This window comes from Protopterus annectens, chromosome 3.part0 (genome assembly GCF_019279795.1).
Source record: "Protopterus annectens isolate FY-2018-M chromosome 3.part0, PAN1.0, whole genome shotgun sequence".
NCBI classification, from domain to species: Eukaryota; Metazoa; Chordata; order Ceratodontiformes; family Protopteridae; genus Protopterus; species Protopterus annectens.
Genome location: NC_056731.1, coordinates 582,659,534 through 582,685,034, shown reverse-complemented (window position 1 = coordinate 582,685,034; position 25,501 = coordinate 582,659,534). Strand labels below are relative to the sequence as shown.

Here is a 25,501-nt window from a genome sequence, read left to right as displayed (position 1 = left end):
GTTAAGCAGGCAAGTCTACCTTTCACAAAACCAAACTGTGTGGGATCTAGAGTTTGGAAATTCCTTATATCCTCATTAATTAGGTCAATGATGATGCACTCTGCAGCCTTACATATCAGACTCGTCAGGCTAATGGGGGAATAATTTCCAGGGTCTGTAGTCGCTCCTCCTTTATGGATCAGGATGACTGTAGCAGTGTGCCATTCGGAAGAGACAAAGCTTGAGGTGAGGCTGTGAATGAATAGGGCACACAGATGACTTTGTAATTCATGTAGAACACAGCCAGGGATATTGTCGGGTTCCATGGAAGCTGTATTCTTGGCCTTGGACAATGCAGCTTTAACCTGTACTGCAGTAATGTAGAGTGCCTGGGATACTTCCAATATTGAAATTGGTCCTTTGGGGGGAGACAGGGTTGGCACTGAATCTGTCGACCAGTATGTTGGCAATATATGTTGGCTCAGTATAGGAGGTGCCATTGTGCAGTAACTCAGAGCAAATCTGGGTATTGCCATGGAGATTCTTGATATAACTATAGAAGGCTTTGTGGTTGTGTTTAGTGTCCGCCACAATTCTGCCTTCAAAGCTGGCTTTGGAGGTTTTGATGAGAGAGCTCAACTTTTTGTTGAGGCTAATAAGGGAATTGTTCCAGTCTTGGGACTTCACCTTTTTCTGCAACAGTTTCTTCCTTCTGTTGTAGAGTTTATTAATGGCAGGGGACCACCCGATTGGCGTCATTTTTATGAGGAGAGCATCTTGGTTCTGTTGGGTATGGCTAGTTCCATGCATTTATGTACATGTTTGTATAGTACATTGGTGTATGATTCGGCAGTCATGCATCTATTTTCCATTGGCATTGGTGCCATATAGTTAGCCACCTCTATTTTTAGGAGTCCAAATTTAAAACTAAGGTCCCAACTGCATGAGGTGGTAATAGCTCAGGTGGATGTAAAAGATCCACAGCACCTATTGAAAGGGGGGGGGGGTTCCCTGATGCCCTAGCCAAATTTCCTCTAGTAGTATAAATACCACCTCTAGCCTCCCCTGAAAAGCGACCGCTCACCTAGCGGGAATAAATCATTCAACAAAGGATAAATAAAAATAAATACATAATAAAAAGGATGTGGACATAGTGTCTAATGAACTACCTAAAGAAACATGCACATACTCAAATATCAAACGCAGTTTTGTTACCAGCGCTATTATATGATTCAGACATATGGCATGCCACTTATGCTTGCTCAATGTATCAAATCTCTAAAACATACAAAAAGAAGAGAACATTTGAAATTGGATCTTCACAACCTTATCACTTTACCAATATGGATTGCCAAAATAATTCGAACTGAAAACAAAATAAATAAACGGATGGAGATGAAACTGACTGCAAAAAAACTTTACTGGTGCTTCCTGGTACCGCGGCCACTGCCTTCAAGGGAATAAATACACACCATTTCACAGTCCATTTATACAAAGAGGGAGTTAGTTATGAGATTTTGGCCTATTGTTAGCCATGATGAGAGTTTGAATGGATTATTTCCTGGCAAGGTAACATTCTCACATAGTAGCTTTTCAAATTTAAAGGAGCTTCTTAATAATATGAGAAAACCACAAATTGAAGGAATTTAATTAGGGTGTTTTCCTTGCGGAAAATGTAAAGTATGGATTAGGGTCAAGAATTTAAATGGCAGCAGAATTAACAGAAGGAAATATAAAGCTTTGGGCAGCTTTAGTTGTTGCTCATATGGAGTGGTGTATATTATAGGTTGTGGGTGTACACCTACTAAGTGGTATGTTGGGCAAACCAAAAGGATGGCTGAGACGTATAATGGGGAGATAAGGAATGCTAGACTGGAAAATCCTGTGGCTCAGCATTTCCATTCAGCATATGGTGGCTCTGATGCCAGATTTTTCTTCAGTGTTTTGGCCAAACCTCATTGTATCCAGGGAGATGATTATGTACAAAAATTGTTGCAAATGGAAACCAAGTTTAACAACAACTTTGGAATGTTACATCCAAGTGGTTTAAACTTAGAAATAAATTTTATTGCATGACATTGTAGTTTGCAATTTAAAACATCACATATATTGTACATTTATTGTTGATGTAAGTTTTATATTGTATTTAATATTGGGTAGGCACTTGGCACTTTAATGGTGGGACGTTTTGTTAACTGGATGAAGTGTTAATTGGTGTTAATTTTCTTTGTATAAAAGGACTGTGAAATGGTGTGTATTTATTCCCTTGAAGGCAGTGGCAGAGGTACCAGGAAGCAACAGTAAACCTGTTTGCAGTCAGTTTTGGCTCCGTCTGTTTGTTTATTTTGTTTTCAATATGGATTGCCTGCAAGAAGAAACTAGGATAGTCTGTTCAGCTTCATGTATCCCACAAAGTTATTCATAAAAGTAGACACTCGGTGTTAATTAATCTGTAGAATGGAATACTTCTAGGCTAAACTGCAGTTTAGACGTATTGACCAAACTACTATCCCTGGAAGATACGATGAAAAGGGAGAGTCTTTTTGTTTTCCATACATCTATCTTTTTCATCTCAGGCATTCTACAGTCTATATGCAGATGACTTAAATTGGGTAAACATACTACATGTGTTACAGATAAGGCATGTCTGCAAAATAACTTGACTAAATTGACCACTTGGGCACAGAAGAATAATATCCTGATAAATACAGGTAACCGTTGCTTAACATCAGGGATAGGTTCTATACCACTGAACATTAAATGACTAGGAAATTAAGTGAATACCGTATACTTTACATTGTCCTTCGCTTAACGTCTTTCTGCACAACGTCTGACCACATTTACATCTGCTTAGCACAGTATGCTACGCACATGTTGTTGGATGTTGTGCAGAAGGACGTTAAGTGGCGTACAATTGTACATCAAAAACCAAATATATGATATGTGGGATACATAAATTGAAAGGTGAGTATTTAATACAGCACACAGTGATTGAAACTCTAGATTCATTTAAGGACCTGGGTATATGGGTAGATAATCATATCAACCAATTGGTTAATTATAGTTATAGAACTATAGGTTATATAAAAGATATCTACCCATAGTGTCCTTCTCCCTGTTACCTCAGATCGACTTTGCCCATGTTGTACTAGTAAAGCAGAGGCCATTCCTGTGCAAATGCCCTAAGTCACTACTTGGACCCAAAGTATTCCCCAGGAGCCTTTGGCGGGGGAAGGAGGGTGGGAAGTGATGAATGAAAGAAGAACAACAACACAGATGGAACGTTATGGTAAGACATAACTTATTTATCTGATGTTGTTAGTCTTCTTTCCATTCATCACTGATGGGAAAGAATCCCCAGCTACCTTGTGATCCTTGGACGGCCCTTATGGAAGAACATTCCTGAGTACCACTGCGCCGAAGGCAGCTCTCTCTCTGGAGACCACATCCAATTTGTAATGACTGATAAAAGTGTGGGGTTTAGCCCAAGTGGCTGCTGTAAAGATATCATCCACAGAAGTTCTGGAATGGAAGGCTACAGACGTTGCCATAGATCTAGTAGAATGGGCTTTAACATTCTGTGGCAAAGGTTCTTTTGCAAGTGAATAAATGTAGAGTATGCAGTCCCTTAACCATTTTGACAAAGTCACCTTGGAGACAGAATTTCCCATTCTAGGCCCAGAGAAGGAAATGAAAAGTTGGTCAGTTTTATGTAATGCTTTGGCCCTATCCAAATAAAATCTCAATTGTCTGTGCACATCTAGGGAATGTAGACAGTATTCCCCTTTATTAGACAAATTCTGGAAAAATACTGTTAAATCAATGGACTGACTGATGGAAAAGTCTGAAACAACTTTGGGGAGGAAAGATGGATTTGTCCAGAGTGATACTCTGTCCTTGTGAAAGATTAGATGGGGCCTTTTGGTGCATAATGCCTGAAGCTCAGAAATTCGTCTGGCTGACATGATGGCTACCAGGAAAAGGGATTTCCACAAGAATGTGAGGTCACACTTCGCTGCAGGCTCAAAAGGAGGTTGAGTTAAAGACTGGAGAGCTAACATGAGGTTCCATGGCTCTACAGGTTGCCTGATTGGAGGCCTAATGTGGGAGACCCATTTGAGAAATGTTTTGCATAACCGAAGTGAGATCAGGGGAGAATCATCTAACCCATTATGATATTTTGAGATAGCCGCAAGATGTACTTGTATGGTTGTAGCTGCATTTCCATCTTCGAAGAATTTAGACAGGTATTGTAAAACTGCTGTAACTGGAGCTGAGTATGGATCCAGCATCTTTTTTTTTGACCAAATAGAGAACCTTTTCCATCTGTCTAGATATAGTCTTCTGGTGGATGGTTTATGAAAGGCCAGAATAATGTCATGAACAGGTGAGGTGAGGTCATCCTGCCTAGCGATTAACAGGAGTGGGGTAACCAAGCTGTCAGCTTGAAACTGAATAGGTTCAGGTGACTCAACCCTTGGGGGTGAGAAATTACATCTGGAAGAAGGTCCAGAATCCATGGTCAACATAACAGACGAGGCCAAAAGAGGGGGAACCAAACTTGTTGAGGCCGAAAGGGAGCTATGAGGATCACTTTGCAATTCAACCGAATAGCTTTCTTTATGAATTGGGATATCGGAGGAATGGAGGGATAGGCATATAGCAGTTCCATGGGCCAATCGTCAATCAGAGCATCCCTCGGGGACTCCCCATTTTGGGGGGAATAGGGCAAAATAGCTGCTACATTTGTTGTTTGACGGGGAAGCAAACAGGTCTCAGCAAGGCTGGCTCCAACAGCTAAAAATATCTGCTGCTACGTTGGGATTGAGGGACCACTCGTGAGGCAGGAGAATACATCTGTTCAACTTGTCTGCAATCACATTGGAAATCTGTGGGATATGCATTGCTATCAGAAAGTGGTTGGAAGCCATCACCCACTGCCAAATTCTCATGGCATCTCGACACAGGGGGTAGGACTTGGTTCCTCCTTGCTTGCTGATGTACCAGACTACTGACATGTTGTCCGACTGAATTGCAATTGTTCCAGAAGAACAAGTTGGAATGCTTGCAATGCTAACAGCACTGCTCTCAGTTCTAGAACAATGATATGCAGATTGGCCTCCAACGTGGACCATGCGCCTTGGTCTGTCTTTCCCTGGAAATGGCCCCTCCCACCCTATCAGGGAAGCATTCCTGGTCACAATGGCTTTGTGTTGGGGGGCTGGAATGGGCAGCTCCAAAGTTTTGTGTCTGGCCTCATCCACCAAAGAAGGTCCTGCTTGCAAGAATTGGTTATCTGAATTTGAAAGCATAGAGGGTGGTAATTTGGAAACCATTAACAGTGTAGAAGCCATTGCAGTATTCGCATATGCAATTTCACAAGAGTCACTATTGCTATGGAAGCTGCCATGGATCCTAAAACCTGAAGAACCTCTCTCGCTGAGATTTTGTTTTGACAGTGTAACACCCGGAGCTGGAGCCTCAATCTCTGAATTCTGTGAGATGAGAGCGACACCAGACAAGAGCGGGTGTTGAAGACTGCGCCAATGAATTCAATGTTCTGGACTGGAGCAAGATTGGATTTCTCCCAGTTTACACTTATCCCCAAAAGTTTCACCAGGGAAAGTGTCTATTGCAGGGCTGTTACCAGAAGATGCTTGTTGGGGGCAGTAAGGAGCCAATCGTCCAAATACGGCAACACCTGGAATCCTTGCAGTCTCAAGTGAGCTGTAACCACTGCCATGCACTTTGTGAACACTCTGGGGGCTGTAGAGAGTCCGAATGGCAGGGCATGAAACTGATAATGATTGCCTCCTAGCCAGAAGCGAAGTAGACTCCTGGAGTGTTTGTACATTCTGATGTAGTAATACATGTCCCAGAGATCTATCCAGCACATCCAATCGCCTTCCCTTAGATAAGGGAGAATGGACTGAACCATGACCATTCAGAATTTAGTTTGGGCAGCAGACTTGCTCAAATTGCTGAGATCCAGAATGGGTCTCCAGTCCCCTGTCTTTTTTGGCACCAAAAAGAATCTTGAGTAAAATACGGATCTGCATTGGTCTGGTGGGACTAATTGGATGACTCTTTTTTGATACAGCTTGTTTATTTCTGCAGCTGCTTCTTCCCTTTGACTGGATGGAATGTCGGGAAGTTTTGTTGGAAGTTTTTGATAAGTGGTGAGGGGAATGGTGTAACCCCTGGTTATGATCTTCTGCATCAAATGATCGGTGGTTATTGAATGCCAGGCAGCTTGGTGCAGAGAGAAATGACCCCGACTGCTTCCAGAGGAAAGCAATTAGGCCACTCTTCAGGAATGTTGATAAGGCTGCTCAGAAAAAGAATCCCTGGGTCCTTGATTATGCGGACCCCATCTGCTTCAGTAGGGGCATCTTCCAGAATTGTTACCCCATCTGCCCCTGGGGGTATCATCATCACGTGTGGCACAAAAAGGACCCCAAGATTTGTTGTTCCACATTTTGCCACTCCTCTGATTCCTGGAAAAGGAATGTTGAGGATTGTAAAAACACAGACCTATGGCAGACAGGGTCTTACCATCCTGCTCACACCTGGCCAGAGTGTCCTTCACCTTGGGGCCAAAAAGGGAAGATGCTGCGATGGGAGCATTCAGGAAGGAAGACTTGAAAGGGTCCGCGAAGTCACAGAGATGCATCCAGGCATGAAGTCTGATAACCATGCCTGGACCCGCAGCTCTAGCCACCCCTTTGGTTGCATATGACAGCAACCTCATGGATGAATTGGAGATCGATTCCAGGGTTGTGAGCTGTGAGGCAACTTTATTCCTTAGCTCATCAGACACTTGTCCTGTGAGTGTTTGGAAACCAAGTCTCTTTGGAGCCTCATAAAATGTGCCAGGTAATTCAGGGACCATATTGTAAAGGTCGCTGAAGCAAAGACTCGCTTCCCTAATCTGTCCACGGCTTGGGACTCTCTCTTGGGTGGGTGAACAATATGACTCTCTTTGGTGACATCCTTTTTTGTGGCCTCCACCACCACCATAGCATCGACTGGTAAACTTCTGGACCAATGTGGGTTTTCCTCGGGGGGAGAGATTATCTTGTCAGGTCTCCGAGGGATTGACTAAACAGAATCAGGGTTCTTCCAAGTGCAATGCACCTTGTACTAGCTCATCTGCAGGTGGGGGTCACCCAAGAGGTAGATGGCCGGGCATGGAAAGCCTGCAGAAATATGGACTCCTTGGAAGAAGGATTAGTGGGCTTCCAGTCACTCCTCTGTTTCAACATTTCAAGGATGTCTCCAAAGGAGACATCCTCAGGGGGTGGCCGTGGGGACCCTTCGCAGTCATTGAAATTCATGTCCTCTGTTAGGGAATCTTCAGGAGAGTCTACGTGCTTCCTCTTGCATGATCTCTTCCATGAATGCTCCTCAGTGGGGACTTCTGAGTTCTCGGAAGAGGGGGCACCCTGCAATGGAGGATCCTGTGGCTTTTCTGCCCGGTGTCCCGGGGAGGTGGCCTGTGACAGCTGTAGCTCAGGGGGAGAGGTCTGGGGTTCCAACGTCAGTGGAATGCTTCCGGAAGCAAGTGCCCTCTCCATAGCTCAGAAAGCAGGTCCGGCTGAAGAGGGATGGGTGCCCAGAACTGAAAAGGACAACCTCGGAACTGGGGTCACACCCCACTCTGTCTTACCCACTCCAGAGGATGGAGCCTCAAGCAGGATTGGTGAAGACAGGACTCCCGGCACCGAGGATGGAACTGTAGAAACACTTGGAACCATGCCATGAACCAAGGAGCTTGCAGCCCAGTCATGGGGTTGAGGAAGGCCCGGTTCAGCGGAGACCAAAGGCCAAAGGGACAGTCCTGGAGCCCCAGTGAGGTCCACTACAGGCGCCGAGACGGGGGGGAGGTTCCGAAAAAGACATCGAAGCAGAAGGCTTTGGAATTGGTATGGTCAAAGGAGGAGAGTAGTATGGAGTCCGTGGAGAAGTCAACCCAAGTCCTGCAGAAAGATGGGTCCTAGAAGGGGTGGGTATCCCCTGGCTGTAAACAGCTGGTCCACAAGATGCATCACATCAAGTTCAGAAAGGCTCCTGGTGGATCTAGTGGATACTTCTGACAGGAAGTCAGCTCATTCTAAGAACGGACTGTACACCTGTCCTAGAAATGGGTCTGTAGATGGAGAGTACTGGGTCCGTGGTGAGGAATCTACCAGTAAAGATCTCTCAAGTTTGGAGACCGGAAGCAGTGGAGTCAAATTCTTATTTATCGGGACAGTAAAGGGACTCAGTGCCAAAGGGGCATTCAGAGCCAACGCGGAAGGTTCAGTTGTAATTGCAGAGACAGGCACTGAAGGCGTGCACAGTGCCAATGCGACACTTGGTGCCGAAGTCATAGTAGTTGTTGTGAGGTCGATATGTGGTGCCGGAGACAGTACTGGAGCCAAAACTGGTGTCAACATAGGAGCAACCATAGCTGGAGCAGACGAGGTCAGTGTGGACGAGGCAGACTTATGCTCCGAAGATAGCTTTGGCACTTTAGGCTTAATAGATTTTCCCTGGTCACCAGATGGTGAAGAGGGATCTGAGTGGGAACTTTTCTTAACCTTGGTTGGAGGGGATGAGACCTCCATTGCAGAAAGGGCCTCTGAAAAGGGTGACTTAAGTAGGCCCTTCAGAATCAACTTATTCTTGCACTCATTCAAGGTGTGCTGACTTAACTTTGACAAATCACACAGGGGGGTTGCACCGAAAGATGGGGCACCCCCAAACAATAAACACAATCATCATGGGAGTCACTATTTGGAAGTTTACCCTTACATGAGGCACAATGCTTAAAACCCGATGTACCCTTTTTATCAGACATCATGAAATTTACAAAGAACAATCCAGGAAGAATACTAGAGAATAATTTCAAACTCTACTATCTCTAAGTCTAAACTATCTAAATATACACTAAATCTAAGAAAATATGTCAACAAACAAACTAGATAGTAAAAGGGAAAAGGAGAAGAAATACCAATGATGGCATTCAAGAAATACCACAAGGGTAGGGAGAAAAGGCCGTACCACCAATCGTACTTAAAAAGTTTACCAAAAGGGTAGAAACAGAGTGACAAGTCTAAATATAGCTGTAAGATTATAGGAATATCAATATAAACCACAAGCGAAAGGAAAAATTACAAAATATCCTGAAAGATATCAAAAGGTTTTCACTTAGCTGAGAACTCGGCTGAAAAGCGGCTTTATGACTACATGACAAACGAGATCTGGGATAACAGGGAGAAGGGCACTATGGGTAGAAGCTTAGCTCTAGAGTTTTTGGCTGGTGCGAGCCTGGTATTAGGCCGACTCGGTTCCGAGGGCTCAGAACCGAACCCATCAGTGATGAATGGAAAGAAGATTAACAACATCAGATGAGTACAGCAAAAACATCCCAAAGGAATCCATAGATGTCAAAATTTAAGTTATTATGAAAGACTAAGACATCTGAGCTTGTACAGAGTCTCATATAAATATTTAAGAGGACACCTTATTCGGGTATAATATGGCATTTGGAGACAACTACCTCTGGGAATGTTTGGGGTTATCAAAAAGCAGTAGAGAATCAGCAGACAACCTATGTAGAAGTTTCTGTAGGAATGAGAAGTGCACTAATTGGTTGTCTGAGAGAGCAGCTGATGCATGGAACAGACTAACAAATTACATTAAAGTACTAGTTTAGATCTTTTTAAGAATAGCCTGGACACATATTATGGGAACAACTGTGTGATATACTGTCAGGCTAGAAGGGCACTAATGAATATGCCCGATACATTTGTATGTATGTAATCTCTCCAACATATAAACTCATACCAACTGCCCCCCATCTGCCCTATTTCCTACTATGCATCTAGTATCATCCATTTCCTCCTGTTATTAACCCTTCTATTGCAGCTCCTAGTAAGGTACCAATTCTGCACTCTTCACTGCTAACATTTCCCTCCATACTTGTATGCACCATGTCCATTCTTTTGGCTGGACCACATTTACTTCCCCTATAAACACATGTAATACGTACTACACACTCCTGATCTTCTTTGTAAACCTCGTAAATATGTGTATAGTTTTACATCTATGTTGTGTTATGTCACTATAATGTATAACTTAGTTATACCTTCAATCTTATTTTACTTTTGTTACTATGTATGTAACCTGGGCTGAGCTTGTAAATGGTCAGATTTGATCAGTGCTCTACCCTGGTACAAAACATTAATTAGTATGATGCTTTGCCTGCTCACCTTATCTTGGATGGGGAGGTTATGAGCAGGCTACTGACTACCAAATGTCTGATGAAGGCTGGGAGATTAAGAGGACTGCAGATGCTGGCTTGGGTGAGAATGTGGAAAGCACTACTGTCTGACACTCTGGGGGACAGCAGAGATGCTCCTAGCTCACACCAAACAGCTCATGGTGGTATGTAAGGAGAACTTGCATATGGAGAAGTAGGACCTCCATTTACACACACTACAACTCTAGAGCCAGTTGTAGTATGGCCCAACACCATGACTTGTCAATGCAACCGGTCATGGAAGATGTAAGGTGCTTTCACCTTGATAGGCTGGGGGTGGCTTCATAAAACATGATCCAAGAAAGCAATGGGCAATGAAGGCAGGAAGGAGGGGACGATAGAAGAGACATTCAAGCATTCAGCAGAAACAGGGTCAAAAGAAATGATGGCATGTTGGGGATAAACTACCTACTTTACATATCCGACATACATCTTCTTGACTCTACAACACATAACCTCCCACAGAGATGCTCCTGAAGCTGCACTTACCCCTGAATCTCTGCATTCTTTTACCATCTGAAGGTATAACAACATGCTGTCCTTTTGGTTTGTAAATATTCAGTATTCAGCTGTTTCTTAACCAATGTATAATATCAGTATATATGCTTATTCTGCCTATTTGTAGCCAACTGCATCTATCAGTGCTAAATGCCTACTGTACATCTCCTGCATACTGCCTTGAAAACTGTGCTTGCAGCTTTTCTCTGGGAGTCCTCTGAAAACAGCTTTTCTCAGTAAACAATCAAAAAATAAGTAATTAAAAACTTAAAACTAAGATTACTAGCATTTCTGATTCTACTATAAATAATACTTCAAGAGAAATGTTATGTTTTATCGTCAGTCTATTCAATTATACTTGAGCTTTTAACTTGCGAACCCCTTTTCTTCCAGAAAAGTACATTCTTTTCACATGTTGTATAACCTGAAATAAAAAACACAAGTTCAGACATCTATGATCTGCTTGCAGGCATGCTTCCTGGTACTTACAGGCTGAAGTAAACAGGCTAAGGAACTGTCTTGAATAACTAGAACTGGAAGACTAGTCATATTTTTGGCATGAAAAAGAGTTTCAACAGTGGCCATGGTCTGGTCAAAACGGCCCGCAAGCCCTCCCAGAGTTACAATGGCATCAACCTGAAAAATGAAATAAAATAAAGGAATTAAACTATTTCAAACAATTTTTCAGAGCTATTTAGGTGAAAATTATAATGTCAACCTCTAAAGCAAGCATATAGTTAAAAGACAATGAATACTGCTCTGATATTTATAAAGTAACACAACTCAAAGTCAAGAAAAAAGAAATAACTAGTTTCTGAAGCTACAACAGCACTCTTGTACTTAGGGAGTTAATATCCGAATCATGCCCAAACCAAAGTCCACTTCTACAATCTCTGAACAGAAGATAATAAAAACTACAGAAAAAAACTGAAACTAAAAAAAAGGGTATATAACAGACTCTACAGACCACACTGCATTTTTTGCTCTTTTTGACTTCCTTCTCAGTCAGTCAATCATCATCCTCCAAGATAACTGGATAATTTGTTCCAGTTCAACCCTCACTCCGATGATGGGGAAGGGCCATCAATTAGACAGCCACTGGGATGGTTCAAAATTTCTTCTATTTTTTTTGGTCCAGTCCCTCACATGCACTCAACAAAGCAACAAGCTGAAATGTGCAATGTGCTGACTGTGGAGGATATCCCTGCACATGTGCCCTGGTGTTTTTCACAATTTCCACCAATAAAATCACAGCAACCCAGCTGTGCCCCGAAGTGCATGCTCTCTGTGTGTGTGTATATATATATATATATATATATATATATATATATATATATATATATATATATGTTGGAACTCTCTTCCATTATCCATGTCCACTGCCCCCTCCACATCCATATTCAAAAACTCCCTCAAATCGCACCTTCTTAGTACCTGGTTATACCCTTGTATCACATAACTCTACCCATACTACTATTAACTCCCCAAATTTCTCTCTGATCACATGCTCGATATCTGATCCTCTGTAAGCTTGGTCATCTGAAAGGGTACTTTTAACTGTAGAATTTTACTTGATATACTTTCTTCTCTTACCAATGTATAACTGACATTGTCTTTTTACCTATGTTTTATATCTTCTTTTACCTGGAGTGTTTTATTAATTTCTTGTTATATTACTATGCTCAGCATACATGATGTAACCTGTTTTGTGTATTATGCTGGATGTACTGTATTTGAATAACTTGATGCCAGAGCTTTTCTCCCCGGGCCTCCGATGAAAATGGACCTGGTCCAGTTGGAATTTCCCAGTTAACAAATGTGATATAAATAAATAAATTTTATATATATATATATATATATATATATATATATATATATATATATACACACACACACACACACACACATATTCTTTTAGGTATATAAGTGTGTGTGTGTGTGTGTGTATATATATATATATATATATATATATATATATATATGTATATATATATATATATATATATATATATGTATATATATATGGGCAAACTGACATCAACCACTAAGGTTACTAGTCAAACATAGAATATTATACTGCAAGCCCTGTCTTCCATATCGAAGTATCAATGTGATATGGAGTGAGACTCCTCACAGAATCAACTGCAGACAAGAAATAAAACAGAGACCGACTCACTGTATGTATGTGTGTATGTGTGTGTGTGTGTGTGTATATATATATATATATATATATATATATATATATATATATATATATATATATATTCCTTTAAATGTGTCATCTATTTTTACATCCCAAACCAAAGGGTAAAAAGATTAAGCATTCAGTAAAAACTGCAAGAAAGACCTAGTCAAGTTAGATTCTGTGTTAATAACTTAAACCTTTTGTAGTGGTGGCTAACTGGATATACAGGGACACAACTGTATGGGAAACCCTGCTGGAGGAATGGGCTTTTGCATCATACCAGCATGCATCCCCCACATATTTTCTGTAACATGCTCAATGGTCAATGCTTAAGGGCCTCTAGGTTATGTACCAATGACCTTGTGTCTGAGCAAACTGTACACAGATTGAGTGATGGCTTCTCTGAGAGAGGTTACCCACAGACACACATAACTAATGCTAGGAATACTACTCTGCAACAATGGCAAGGCAGAGGGACTCCATATTTTTCCTCTAATAGAAGGATTGTGAATAGTGACTGAAGATCCGGAGAAGCCCTACACCCTAGGGTTTTTCTTGGATATTCTAGTGATGTACTGTATTACTGTATTATAAGGAAGAATTGGCCTGTTTTTTTAGCTGATCAAAAGGTGAGACAAATAGTGGGTGAGTACCCCTCCTTCACTTATAGAAATAATATGTCTATTAAAAGACTTTTATGCTATGGACCAAGACCCCCACCTCCTACACCCACAGGGAAGGTTGGTATGTTTCCTTGCCATAGCTGTAAAGCATGCTCTTCTGTATCCAACGAACTCTGTTTTATACATCCCATTACAGGACGTACCTTCACACCCAGATTTGTGGCATCATGCAGGAGCAGCAGTTTGGTATATTTGGCCACCTTCTGCTCCTGTGATAGTTTTTATGTGGGTAAAACTACACGGCAGCTTAGAGAAAGGACACTTGAGCACCTAGGCAACATACGTAATCATGCAACATCCAATGCTCTAGCTAATCATGCTTTATTGTTTTCAGGACACAACTTTTGCATTCTCACATTAGAAGAGGTGATTTTAATAATGCTATTGAGATGTGTGAGTTAAAATGGATTGTTTCTTTGTGAGCATTTGCAAGCATTTGAATATCCAGGACTTAACAGTACCTTTTAAACCAGCCCTACAGAGTAGGCGGTGATATGGGTTACATCACTCTGTTTGACTGGTCTTTTTTAATTGGTTTTAGCTGATTGGTTGTGTTATCTTTTAAATATCTCTGTGTTTTAATATGTTTCTGTATTTTGGTCTGATGAAGTGGTAACCCCGCAAAAGCGCTAACCTTCCTCAATAAACCAGTTCTTTATATATATTTTTTTGGTGTTCAAGAGTGTTAGTTGACTCACATTTATTTTTCTTAGTTTGGGTGTTCTGTTGTGAGTCTCCTTTAACAGTGTGGTCAGCTTATGTTGTCTATTTATAACACAAGCTGCTCAGGCACACATCACATACACAACAGTAAACCTATCTGCTGCCCTCATCCTTACTCTAACCTTAATTTGTACAATCTTTCACATGCACTACTACCCCCAGTGCTTAAACTTTCCATATATGCAGAAAAACTCTAGATGTACAACTTCATCTTCTATTAATATTATCTCTCACTATACTCAGACTTTTTACTAGCTACCACACAATAATAACCAGAATACCACAACATATTTCTCTAATATCTCCTCCAGCCTATTCAGCATTAATTACATTAGCAACCTGAAATACAAGCAAGCAACACATGCTTCTCCATTATCCAAAACAGTCTAGCAACATAAGCCGAAATCTACGTGGTTCTAAAACAGCCACACTGCTAAATGGGGAATAATAATGGAAGGGGATATACATCTCAATCCCAGAACCACTCGTCAAACCCAAGACGCCATCAAACCACCCGCCAAACATCCAGAAACAGCAAGAGGCTACCTCTTCATCTGCCTGGAACTTAAAATACTAAACAGTAACCTAAGAATTATCTATAACAAAATCACAAAAGTTCCTGTTTGTATAGCTCAGTACTCCCCTGATCTCTTTATAGCCATAGAAACCTGGTTATAGACAATAACCAGACATTTAGAAATACTCACACAGAATATAATATATTCAGTCTAGAAAGAGCCAACAAAAAAGCAGGTGGAGCTGCTGTTTTCTGTAGAAATTTTTAGATCTCTTCACTTAACATGATGCTATACCCACTTACAACAACCCAACAAAGTTATCATAGGGCTATACATACCACCTGGTAACAACATTCCCATCCCGGAAGAGATCCTCTCCTGAATCTTGTCCAACATAAGACTGGAAACCATCTTGTTCACAGATGTTAATATAGACTGGCAAAATACAGCCATAGACAATCAAATTCAATTCTGCTATACTAATTCCATCAATTGATCAACTGGAATCCACTTAAAACTCTTCCCCTTGATGAAGCAGTAAACCCATTTAGTACAATATTTCTAAATATCTTGGCAGAGCAAGCACCATTAAGATAAAAAAATAGTTAAAAACAACCCAGCTACTTGGTTAACTAAAAAACTCAAAACACCTCATGCAACTTAGAGATAAAGCCTGGAAGTCATGGCTACAAACTAAGTCCCCAGCATTCCTGCAATAATATAAGCAGTTAAGGAACCATAGTAAACAATGCATAAAACAGGGCAAAAAGCTTATTACAGCAACACTCAAAATTTATCATCAAACAAGTCAAACAACTTCTGGCAATCAATAAATGCATTCCTCAGTTATGGAAAATCAACCCAATCCAGCCCATGGCCAACCAATAACTCCCAAATAATTGTTTGACAGTTTAACTCTCATTTTATAAATACAGTAACATTACTCCTACAAAACAATACTACCACAAATCCAGCCAAAACATCCCAACCAGAGAAGCCATAACAGACCTTCAAACCCATTCCAGTGCTAACATCTACAGTTAAAAATACCTATGTTCTCTTAAGGCAACAACCACTGGCCCCTGACAAACTTCATATGAATATCGCAAACATGCTGCAGGTAGCTTTGCACTTTCTGTCTCAGTTCAAATAAACTACTCTAAGAAAAATATGTCCCCATTTTATGGAAAAAGTCCTATATAATAGCCCACCATAAAGGCAGCTCATCAACCAAGCTGGACTAATCACCATTATCTCACTATATACTAAAATCTTGGAAAGATGTTTTCACTCTCAACTTACTATATGCGGTACTTCTCATAACCTCCTCTCTCCTTCACACCATGGTTTCAGACCCAATCACAGTACAACCACTGCCCTTCTGAGGTTCACAGATATAATAAATAACAATAGAAATTCAGGTCTTAGCAATCAATCATCAAATTTTCCTAACTAAACTTGCTTCCTATGGGCTATAACCCTCCACACTCAACTGGTTTCTTAGTTATCTCACTAATTGTCCATATGCAGTGAAATGGCAAGATGATTTCTCCTCTTCCCTTCCTATATCAGAGTCCCTCAAGGCTCCTTCTTAGAATCACTACCATTTAAATTACTTATCAGTGACCTAAACACAGCTGCTGAAGAGGTGACTACGGTGCTTTACACTGATGACTCCACTTTAATATGTGCTGCTAGGACACTACCCATACTCCGAATATTCACCCAGAAATCCTTCTCCCCATAGAAGCTTGTCTCAACAACTCACATGTCATCCTAACAACCCCTTCCAAAAACTAACTACTACTGTTCACCCTCAACTTTCTGCCCTCCTAAAAAACTACCATTAACATGCTATCATCCAGCAAGATCAATACAGAACTGGTATCCCACACCAGACTACTAGACATACCTGTCAACTGTCCAGATTTTCACAGAATGTCTATATTTTTGCCTCAGATTTTTGGTCTGTTCTTCATACAATTTCTAGTTTTCTGGCAAGTCATTAAGGATTGACGTCAATAACTTTAAGTTTCAGACTTCATATCTTTCAACAATGCATGCTAACACAAACCATGTTATTCTAACAACTTTTTTAATTTTATAAGAGCAATATTTAAAATATAACTCACACTTAGGCTTTGTCCAGATTTCATGCATTAAGAGGTTGAGAGATATGCTGGTAGGTGTGATTATAGACAACCACCTGAAATCTGATCTCCACCTTAAACAAGCCATAAAGAAGACACACCAAAAGCTAGGCTGACTCTACAGAGGAAAACACTACCTTAGTGTCTGCTTGACAAAACAGTCACAAGTTTTCAATTCATCACCCTATTATATGTCTCTCCTACCCTAACAGCGCCTTTTTAATCTTAGCTCCTCTCTGTCAGCCAAACTAGAACAATGTTACAATAGATTAGCCATATTTGCAACCAACGAACAATAAGGATCACATGACGGTCTCTCTCTAAAACAGCTAAACTGGCTCAAACTAAATAATTCTCTGTTGTACTCATACTTAATTACAGCCTTCAAACTACTCCACAACCCTGAAAAATGTCCATCTTTTCATTCCTTCATTCACCCTTTTAGAGACCTCTGTGCTACGCTGATAAATCATGACTCTCCATAACTAAATCTAACAACAATGCAGGATACTCCCTGTATTCACACTGCATTGCTAATAGCTGGAATATCCTCCAGCTCTACATAAGAACAGTCTGCAACCTGAGAGGCTTTAAATGCCAGATGAAACAACACCTGATAGATAAATGACCCTGTACCTGCACCATCCCTGGTTAAACTGGTAGTAATCTAGCTATATGAATTACTGCCATAACTCTTTCCTGCACAAAATTTAATGTACTAGTATCACAACTATAGCTTCCTCTATCATCCTATCCCATCTCATTTATCGTGTTTGCACCTACTCGGCTTCTGTGGGCTACTCTGTTTGTCTTATCTTCCCATGTCCTATACTTTGAATAGGTCTTTACAGTAATAAATATTCTTATGTAAAACCTGACAATCTATGCATACTGATGATATTGCACTGCATATACCTCCCTGTATTTAAAAAGAAAATATTCGTTATACAACCCATTTAACTGTTTTTAATTAAAACTGTTTTCAAATGATGTAACTGATGCCAAGAATGTCTTAGTAATGGAACTGTTGCTCATAAATGAAACTGACTATAAATAATGAAACAACACAAATGATGTCAATGATGTCGGTATAATGGAGGTCTTCTCCCCGGGCCTCCACTGAAAAAGGGCACTGCTCAGTCGGACTTTCCCAGTAAACAAATAGGACTGGGTGGAGGACTAGGCTTAGCATTAGCTCAAATTACTAAGGGGTACAAGGGATTTCATGCAGTAATTATGGCCAATGTTTCTGTGGTTTGACAAACAGAGGTTTAGAATGCTCACTGTGGTTTATATAAATTGTATATATACATACATACATACATGAATAAATATGCTTCCTAAATACATACAGATACATACATACATATTATACATATACAAATAGCAGAGGTCTGGAATGCTTTAAATGATGAGCCAAATTTCAGAAACACAGGTGTGTGTGTGTGTGTGTGTGTGTGTGTGTGTGTGTGTGTGTGTGTGTGTGTGTGTGTGTGTGTGTGTGTGTGTGTGTTTCTGCTTCTGCGCACGCTTGTAAATACATTTCATAAAAGTCTGCAATAAAGTGGTAAAATACAAACTGTTTAAAGAAACCCTGCAGCTGTTTTTATCTGAAGATGTGCACCATATATACAACTATATAAATAATGTTAAAAAAATACCTGAAAAGGACTGATGTAAAGCTGGAACCACCTAAAAAAATGTAAGTTCAGAAGAATGTGTGATTTTTTCCTGTGGATACTGGCATGTAGAAACTGACACACCCATACAAACACACACACATACACTTAGGAAGGCTGAATTAGCCAATTGCCACCAGTCATAGTAGTGCACTACTCGGTTGGGGAATTGTATGAAGTTCAGTTTCTGATTGCCTCAGAAGCGAAATTTGTTTGAAAGAAAGTACAGTTGTGTAACTATACTTTCCATAACAGTAGACATTTGAATAGATTACGGCTGCAGTAACATTAGCTATATGGGTTATAGCCTTCCTAGGATTTAATGGCCAGCTAGCTTCCAAAGCTTAAGGACACTTTCCATGTATCCAGACCATGGATTGCTCAAGCTAGCCAGGAGAAAAATCAGCATTCTGCATGCCAAAGACTTTCAGAGATTTCATACCAATTGAAAGACGGAGGCAGGAGCCCTGAAAGAGGTCAATGCTAGATAAATATAAATCACTGTCCTCACCTGGCAACAAAAGTCATTAAAAAAATTATGAGTGGTGGAAGAAGCAAGTGATTTACTTGAACATCTACTGTTATGGTAAGTTTACTAACACAATTCTACTATGTTCATTAGAATAATATAAAGTTTGGAAGGAGGAGGGATGAGGGTCCTGGAGTGCCTGGTAATTGGTCCTAGCAAAGTTTGATCTAGACATGGAAAATTAGTGCAGTTTGTACAGCTTTGTGAAAGTATGCACAGCGGACCAAGTTACTCCCTCTAGAATCCTTCTAGATTAAACTCTTTTCCAAAAAGCCACTGAAGAAGTCAGGAAAAAGCATGAGACAACCATTTAGAAATAGTCTACTTTGACAAGAGTTGCCCTTTTTTCTTAGATTTGTAAGAAAACTGATCAGAATTTTATTATTTTCCCGATTTTCAGGTCCTGAAAGAACACAGAGCGATGGACAGCCTGGCTCAAAGTAACTTTGGATATCAGTTTAGGCATAAATGAAGGATTACTTCTCAAAGAAACCATATATTTGTGGAAAGTGAGATAAGACTGACCCACCATGAGACCTTGCATCTCTGATACTCTACTTGTAGATGTCAAAACAATTATCAACACTGTTTTCCATGTTAACAATCTCATATCAGCCTGATGAGCTGGTTCAAAGGGAGAAAGGATTGATTTTTCCAAAACAAAATTAAGATCTCAAGGAAGAGCCATTTGCTTTCTAGGAAGCTTGGTATGAAGAATCATCACCTTCAGCCCCCTTTGTCCTATTTATGATCCTTGAAGAGTACTTCTGAATGTTCTGAATGACCTTGGATATTAGTGGAAAGGGTGGAAAGTAATACAGAAACAATCCTCTCCAAGAAAATGAAAATACATCTGTTTTTCAGGCCTGCTCACAAGCAGTCCTAGAGCGTAACTTTGATGGTTGTTAGCTGTGAATGGAGGTGAGCAAATCTATCTGAGGTGCGCCCCACAGCTGGATCAAATACTGGAACACACCCTGATTTAATTCCCATTAATGAGGCTTTGCCCTTGTCCTGCAACACTTGTCTGTCACAATATTTTGTTCTGATGAAATGCAAGACATCTGTAGAACGAGATTGTGTTGAATTCCTATATCCCATGCTATCATGGCTAATCTATACAGATGATTAAGATCTGGAACCCAGCTAATTATAGGTTCATAGTTGTTTACTAGGCTAACAAACACAAGGGCCTTTTTAAGCCTAGCCATGCATCCTAAATCTCTGATGAGTTCTGATACCTTTGGTAAGTGTAAGCATGGGCCTGGAATATGAACAATTTAGAGGTTACCTGTTTGCATCAGAGACATAGGTGCCAAACCAGGGATGAACGAATAGTTTCCCATCCAATTGTCTAAATTGCACTGAATTGCATTAGGGAGGAACTCTGCTTCACATGGATGGGGAGCCTGTTCTGTAGACAGGGTAGTTTCTGTGATACATACCTATCTCTCCAGCAGGTCCTATTTATATCACAAGCAAGGTCTTTAGAATGGGTAATTCTGGTACTGTTTGTTTTCTGGATATACAGGAGGTCCATCAGAATTTGTTCTGACAATGCCCTGTATGCCAGGCATAGATCTCCCCTCAAAAGCCTGTAGGAGACAGAATACAGGGATAGGGCCTTGAGACAGTCTGTATAGGACATATTACTTATGCCCTGTATTCTTTTAGTGAGGAACCTCTGTGGACGTTCCAGTTGTTGGATATGCCTAGTTATGTACATACCAAAGGGGGCACTGTACTCTATGACAGGTCTCATGAATGCTGAATACAGTGGAACAATGACTTCCTTGGACTTACATGCCATAACTTTGTTTATAAAGTGAGCAACACAGAATGATTTCCTCACCACTGTAGACATTTGATGATCAAAGGCTAGATTACTATCTATGTGTGTCCCTAAGTCCCTAACTACTGGGTCATCTCTAAGGGGTGAGTTGTCAACATGATAGTTACCAGGCTGGACGACTTCCCAAAGGATACTATTATGCATTTCTTGGCATTTAGTTTTAGTCTATGACTCTGACACCAGATGTTTGTCTGTGTCAGCCCCTCCTGGAGAACATTTGTGTCAGTGTGAGATTCAATGACAGCTTCTAATTTGCAATCATCTGCAAATTTAATCAGCCAGAGACCACTGACATTGGCCTTGACTTCTGAGAAGTAAATGCCAAGAAGGGGCGGTCAAAGGACTGATCCCTGAGGGACTCCACTTGTGACTAGCCTCTTTGTAGAGGTGGACTCCCAATTCTAACTTCCTGAGTCCTGTCTGTGAGCCAGTTGGCTATCCACCAGGTGACATACGGGTTTGCACCTAACCTCCTGAGTTTGTCAACAATGCCCAAGTGTGGTACTGTGTCAAATGCCTTGGCCAGGTCAAGGTAGGCAATGTGAACGATTTTGCCCTCAATCATTATCAGCTAAAACCTGTGCTTAATTCTCATTAGCTCTGTCCTTTACAAACCCTGACTAAAACTTTCTATTTTCTCAACCTTTATATTCACCCCTAAATTAAAAAAAAAAAAAAAAATATATATATATATATATATATATATATATATATATATATATATTCTTGCTTGCTTATTTTCAGTATTGTAAAGTATTTTTGCTAGCAATACTTATGAACCAGTTTTTTTCTCTGTAACACCTATTTTTGTATAATATTGCTTATTTGAATGTATAACAACACTTGATTTTACTAACCCATTTTTATTGTGGAGCTTTTCTCCCCAGGCCTCTACTGAAAATAGACATGTATCCAGCTAGACTAGCCTGGTCAACAAATGTAAAATAAAATAAAATAAATAAATAAATAATTATGCACCATATCATGGTGGTGTCATCTGTAATCTCTTGTAGATGTCCAGGTAACCACAGATGATTGAGAGAAGAGTAAATTTATTACTGCGAATATCTCTCTAATTTCTGTATGTTTTGGTCTGTCTTTTTTGTTCCAAAGACCCAGCACTTCTTCTCACAAAGACAAAGCCTTACAAGCAAAGTCTGAGGCATCTGTTATTACAGACTGTATTAGAACTGGAAGGGAGAAAAGGAGATCTGGACTCGGATTAAACTGGTCTCTCTAACAAAGCAACTCCCTTTTTACAACTCCCAAAACTGGAATTTTAAAAGAGAGGGGGAGTGGGGCTGGTAATGTTAGGATCATACAGATTTTATGTGCTACAGCATCTTACTCAGTCTGGCTAAAGGAATAATGTGAATCATAGGTGCCATAAATTCTTATAGCTTGAGAAATTCCACATAATGAAGTCCTGGACTGAGTGGAAAAACACAGGAAAAGATTTAGATCTAGATATACTTTTTCCTATGGAAGAAAGGCTGTTTGAACTGAAGTATTTAGGAAACACCCCAAGAATAGAGTCCTGTGGGATGGAGGAAGACAAGTCTTTATTTAGTTATTTATTTGACATTTGTTGACCGGTATAGTCCAACTGGGCAAAAGCCCTTTTTCAGAGGAGGCCTGGGGAGAAAAGCTCCAGAATACAGCAAAACAAGATCATTTACATAGAAAATGCAGTAAAATACAATACAACAGAGAAACAACATATTGAAACATAAGCAAAAATTGCCATACTAGCTCGATATAAGTGAACAACAATTTATCATATGTAAAGTTAGAAGAGAAAAGAAAGAATAATTAAAAAAATATTAACAAGGGCAGAGCTTAGGTGTGATGGTCATAAAGACATAACCAGATGGTATTTAGATGTTGACTGAGTATTTTCTTAAATTCGTGGACATTGATAATATTTCGGAGAGACATGGGAAGCTTGTTCCACTGGGTGGCAGGAGAATAGCTGTATAGATTTTGTCCAAATAATTTTTTTGGTTTGTGAATCTGTAACAAACATTGATCAGAGCTTCTAAGGGACTAGGGAGAGTTATAGAGAGAGAGATAAGAGTAGAGGTGCTAGGGCAAGAGGAGGGTTTGGTCAGGATAGAGTGGATGAAAATAAGTTGAGAAAATAAGAGTTGATTACGAAGCTCAAGCCATCCAAGAGTCCTTAGAGCAAGGCATTGGTGAGATTTTGAAGGCAGATTAGCAGTGAATCTGGCTACTTTGTTGCAAGTAATTTTCAGTTTAGACAGAAGTAAAGACTGTAAGCTAGCAAGAATTTGAGAACAATAGAAAAGGTTGGGTAGCAAGTAAGCATGAGCAAGTGAAGCCCCAGAGTCAGGGGTGAGGAAGTTTTTGTTTCTATATAGTAGGCCGAGCTTTTGGCGAGTTTTCTTAATACAGTGGTGAACATGCAGGTCAAATTTAAGTTGGTCGTCTACGACTACACCAAGAAGCTCTGTATGAGTATGAACAGTAATGGTAGTGTTATTCACTGAAAAGATGGTAAAAGATGATTTAAGGTGGCAGAGGGATTTAGGGAGAAGCAGGAGGAGTTTTGATTTTTTGGGGTTGAGTATGAGATGGTTGTTAGTTAGCCACATTTCAGTGAGGTCGAAGGACTTTTGAGCAAGAGTAAGAAAGCCAGTAGGGTTATCAGCAATGGAAATGATAGTAGAGTCATCCGCATACTGAATGAGTGAGGACTGGGGACAGGATTGCTGTAATTTACTGGTAAAGATGTTAAAAAGAAGAGGACCTAAAATTGAACCCCGAGGAACACCTATTTTAATGGGAAGAAAAGAGATGGGCTAATAATTGTCTGTGAATGCAATGTTCAAGCATTTTGGAGAGGGGTGACAGAATGGCTATAGGTTGAAAATTAGAAACTTCTCAAACTCCCTCCCTTATGGATTGGAATTATGTGGAATATTTTCTATGGGGACAGTAGATTCCCTAATGGAGCGATTTAGTAGGATGGAGACTGGGTATGCTATGGATTTGGCTACAGTCTTTAGGAAGAGAGGTAGCAATTTATTAGCTGATGGGGAACATGGTTTTAGTTTAAGAAGAAGTTTTTTAATGTAGCTGGTAGGAACAGGTTTCAGTGAAAAAGGTGAGTTGTGTAGTGGGGGGGTAGGGAGTGAGAGACTGGCTGTATATGAAATCTGCATAACAGAACTGATGGAATCAATGAAGAATGAATTAAAGATATTTGCAGTTTCAAGGGGAGTATTATTGGGGGAAGGGTGATGTGTAGAGGGATTGCCTGGGTAAAGAATCTGATTAATAGTATTTCAAAACGTTTTGGGGTCTCTGGGTTTAGTAAAGTTTTTGAATGTTTAAACTGTGTTAAAACATTGGAATGTTCTTCTAGAAACCCAGTCTGCAAAGGTCTCTTACCTGAGTAAGATATTCCTGACACTTTGAAAAATATTCAGCAAAGTTAAGCAAATCTTCTTAATAATGAAAAATGTGAACACCTTATAGTCTGCAGTAGGCTATCAACAGAGCTAGACACTTTATGAGACCCATGGAGCAGTGGATAACTGATAGGGTAATACAGAAAATGGAAAGTGTAATCTAGACACAGAAAACCTTAAAAATGCTTGAAATCTATGACTATAGAAACGTGGCAAAAAGCATGTTTTAAATAAACTGTTATCATAAAACTGAAATGAGAAATAAGCTGTAAAAGACTGTGGTGGGCTAGCATTTTGAACTCAGGAACTTCCACAAACTGGTTGATAAACGAAGGATGTAGGACTGGTTTCTATAAGTTTCTTTCTTTTGATACCAGAAACATTCTTTAATAGAAACCTTTCCCTGTTAGGGAAAGAGGAACACATTTTATTACCCCTTGACCCAGAAAATGCTAAATGACAGGGGGAGAATGAAGATGTTCAATCTGATGGATGAGGAGGAATCCCCTGAAAAAGGAGTTAAGAGGTCTCCCACTGCCATCTGTACCCCTGATGGATCACTGCCAGAACCCATTTATCTGAGATTGTTTATTGCCAAAGAGAGAAATGGAGAGCCAGATTTTGTAGAACTTAAAGATTGCCAGGATGAAAATGGTGGAGGGGGGGTTACAGTCTGTAGTCATTTAGACCTATTGGATTGCTATTGTTTCTAGGAGGCTCCTCCTTCTTTTTATACCACCCTTGCCATTGTTTTTTAGAGCATCTACTTGTCAGACCTTTGCTTAGTTTGCTTTTTCTAATGGGATCCTTAGTTAGGGATGAAACCTTTAAACTTGAATCGGTATCCTTCTCTCATCACATTTTTCAGGCTCAGCAACAAATGGTTCAAATAAAGTCTACCTATCAATGAGAGAATTGAAAATTTCAGCTTTAACATTTTCAGACAAATTTTGCGAATGTACACA

General features: G+C 40.2%; 1 protein-coding gene across 2 annotated transcripts in view; it reads right to left on the bottom strand.

Moving 5' to 3' along the window:
- The window catches only part of TPK1 (thiamin pyrophosphokinase 1), a 1,612,014-nt gene that overhangs the window by 875,742 nt on the left and 710,771 nt on the right, over window positions 1–25,501 (bottom strand). For both annotated transcript variants that reach the window (XM_044064986.1, XM_044064987.1), the window contains exon 5: window positions 11,273–11,419. In XM_044064986.1, the coding sequence (XP_043920921.1) occupies window positions 11,273–11,419 (147 nt within the window). The remainder of the gene's footprint in view (window positions 1–11,272; window positions 11,420–25,501) is intronic.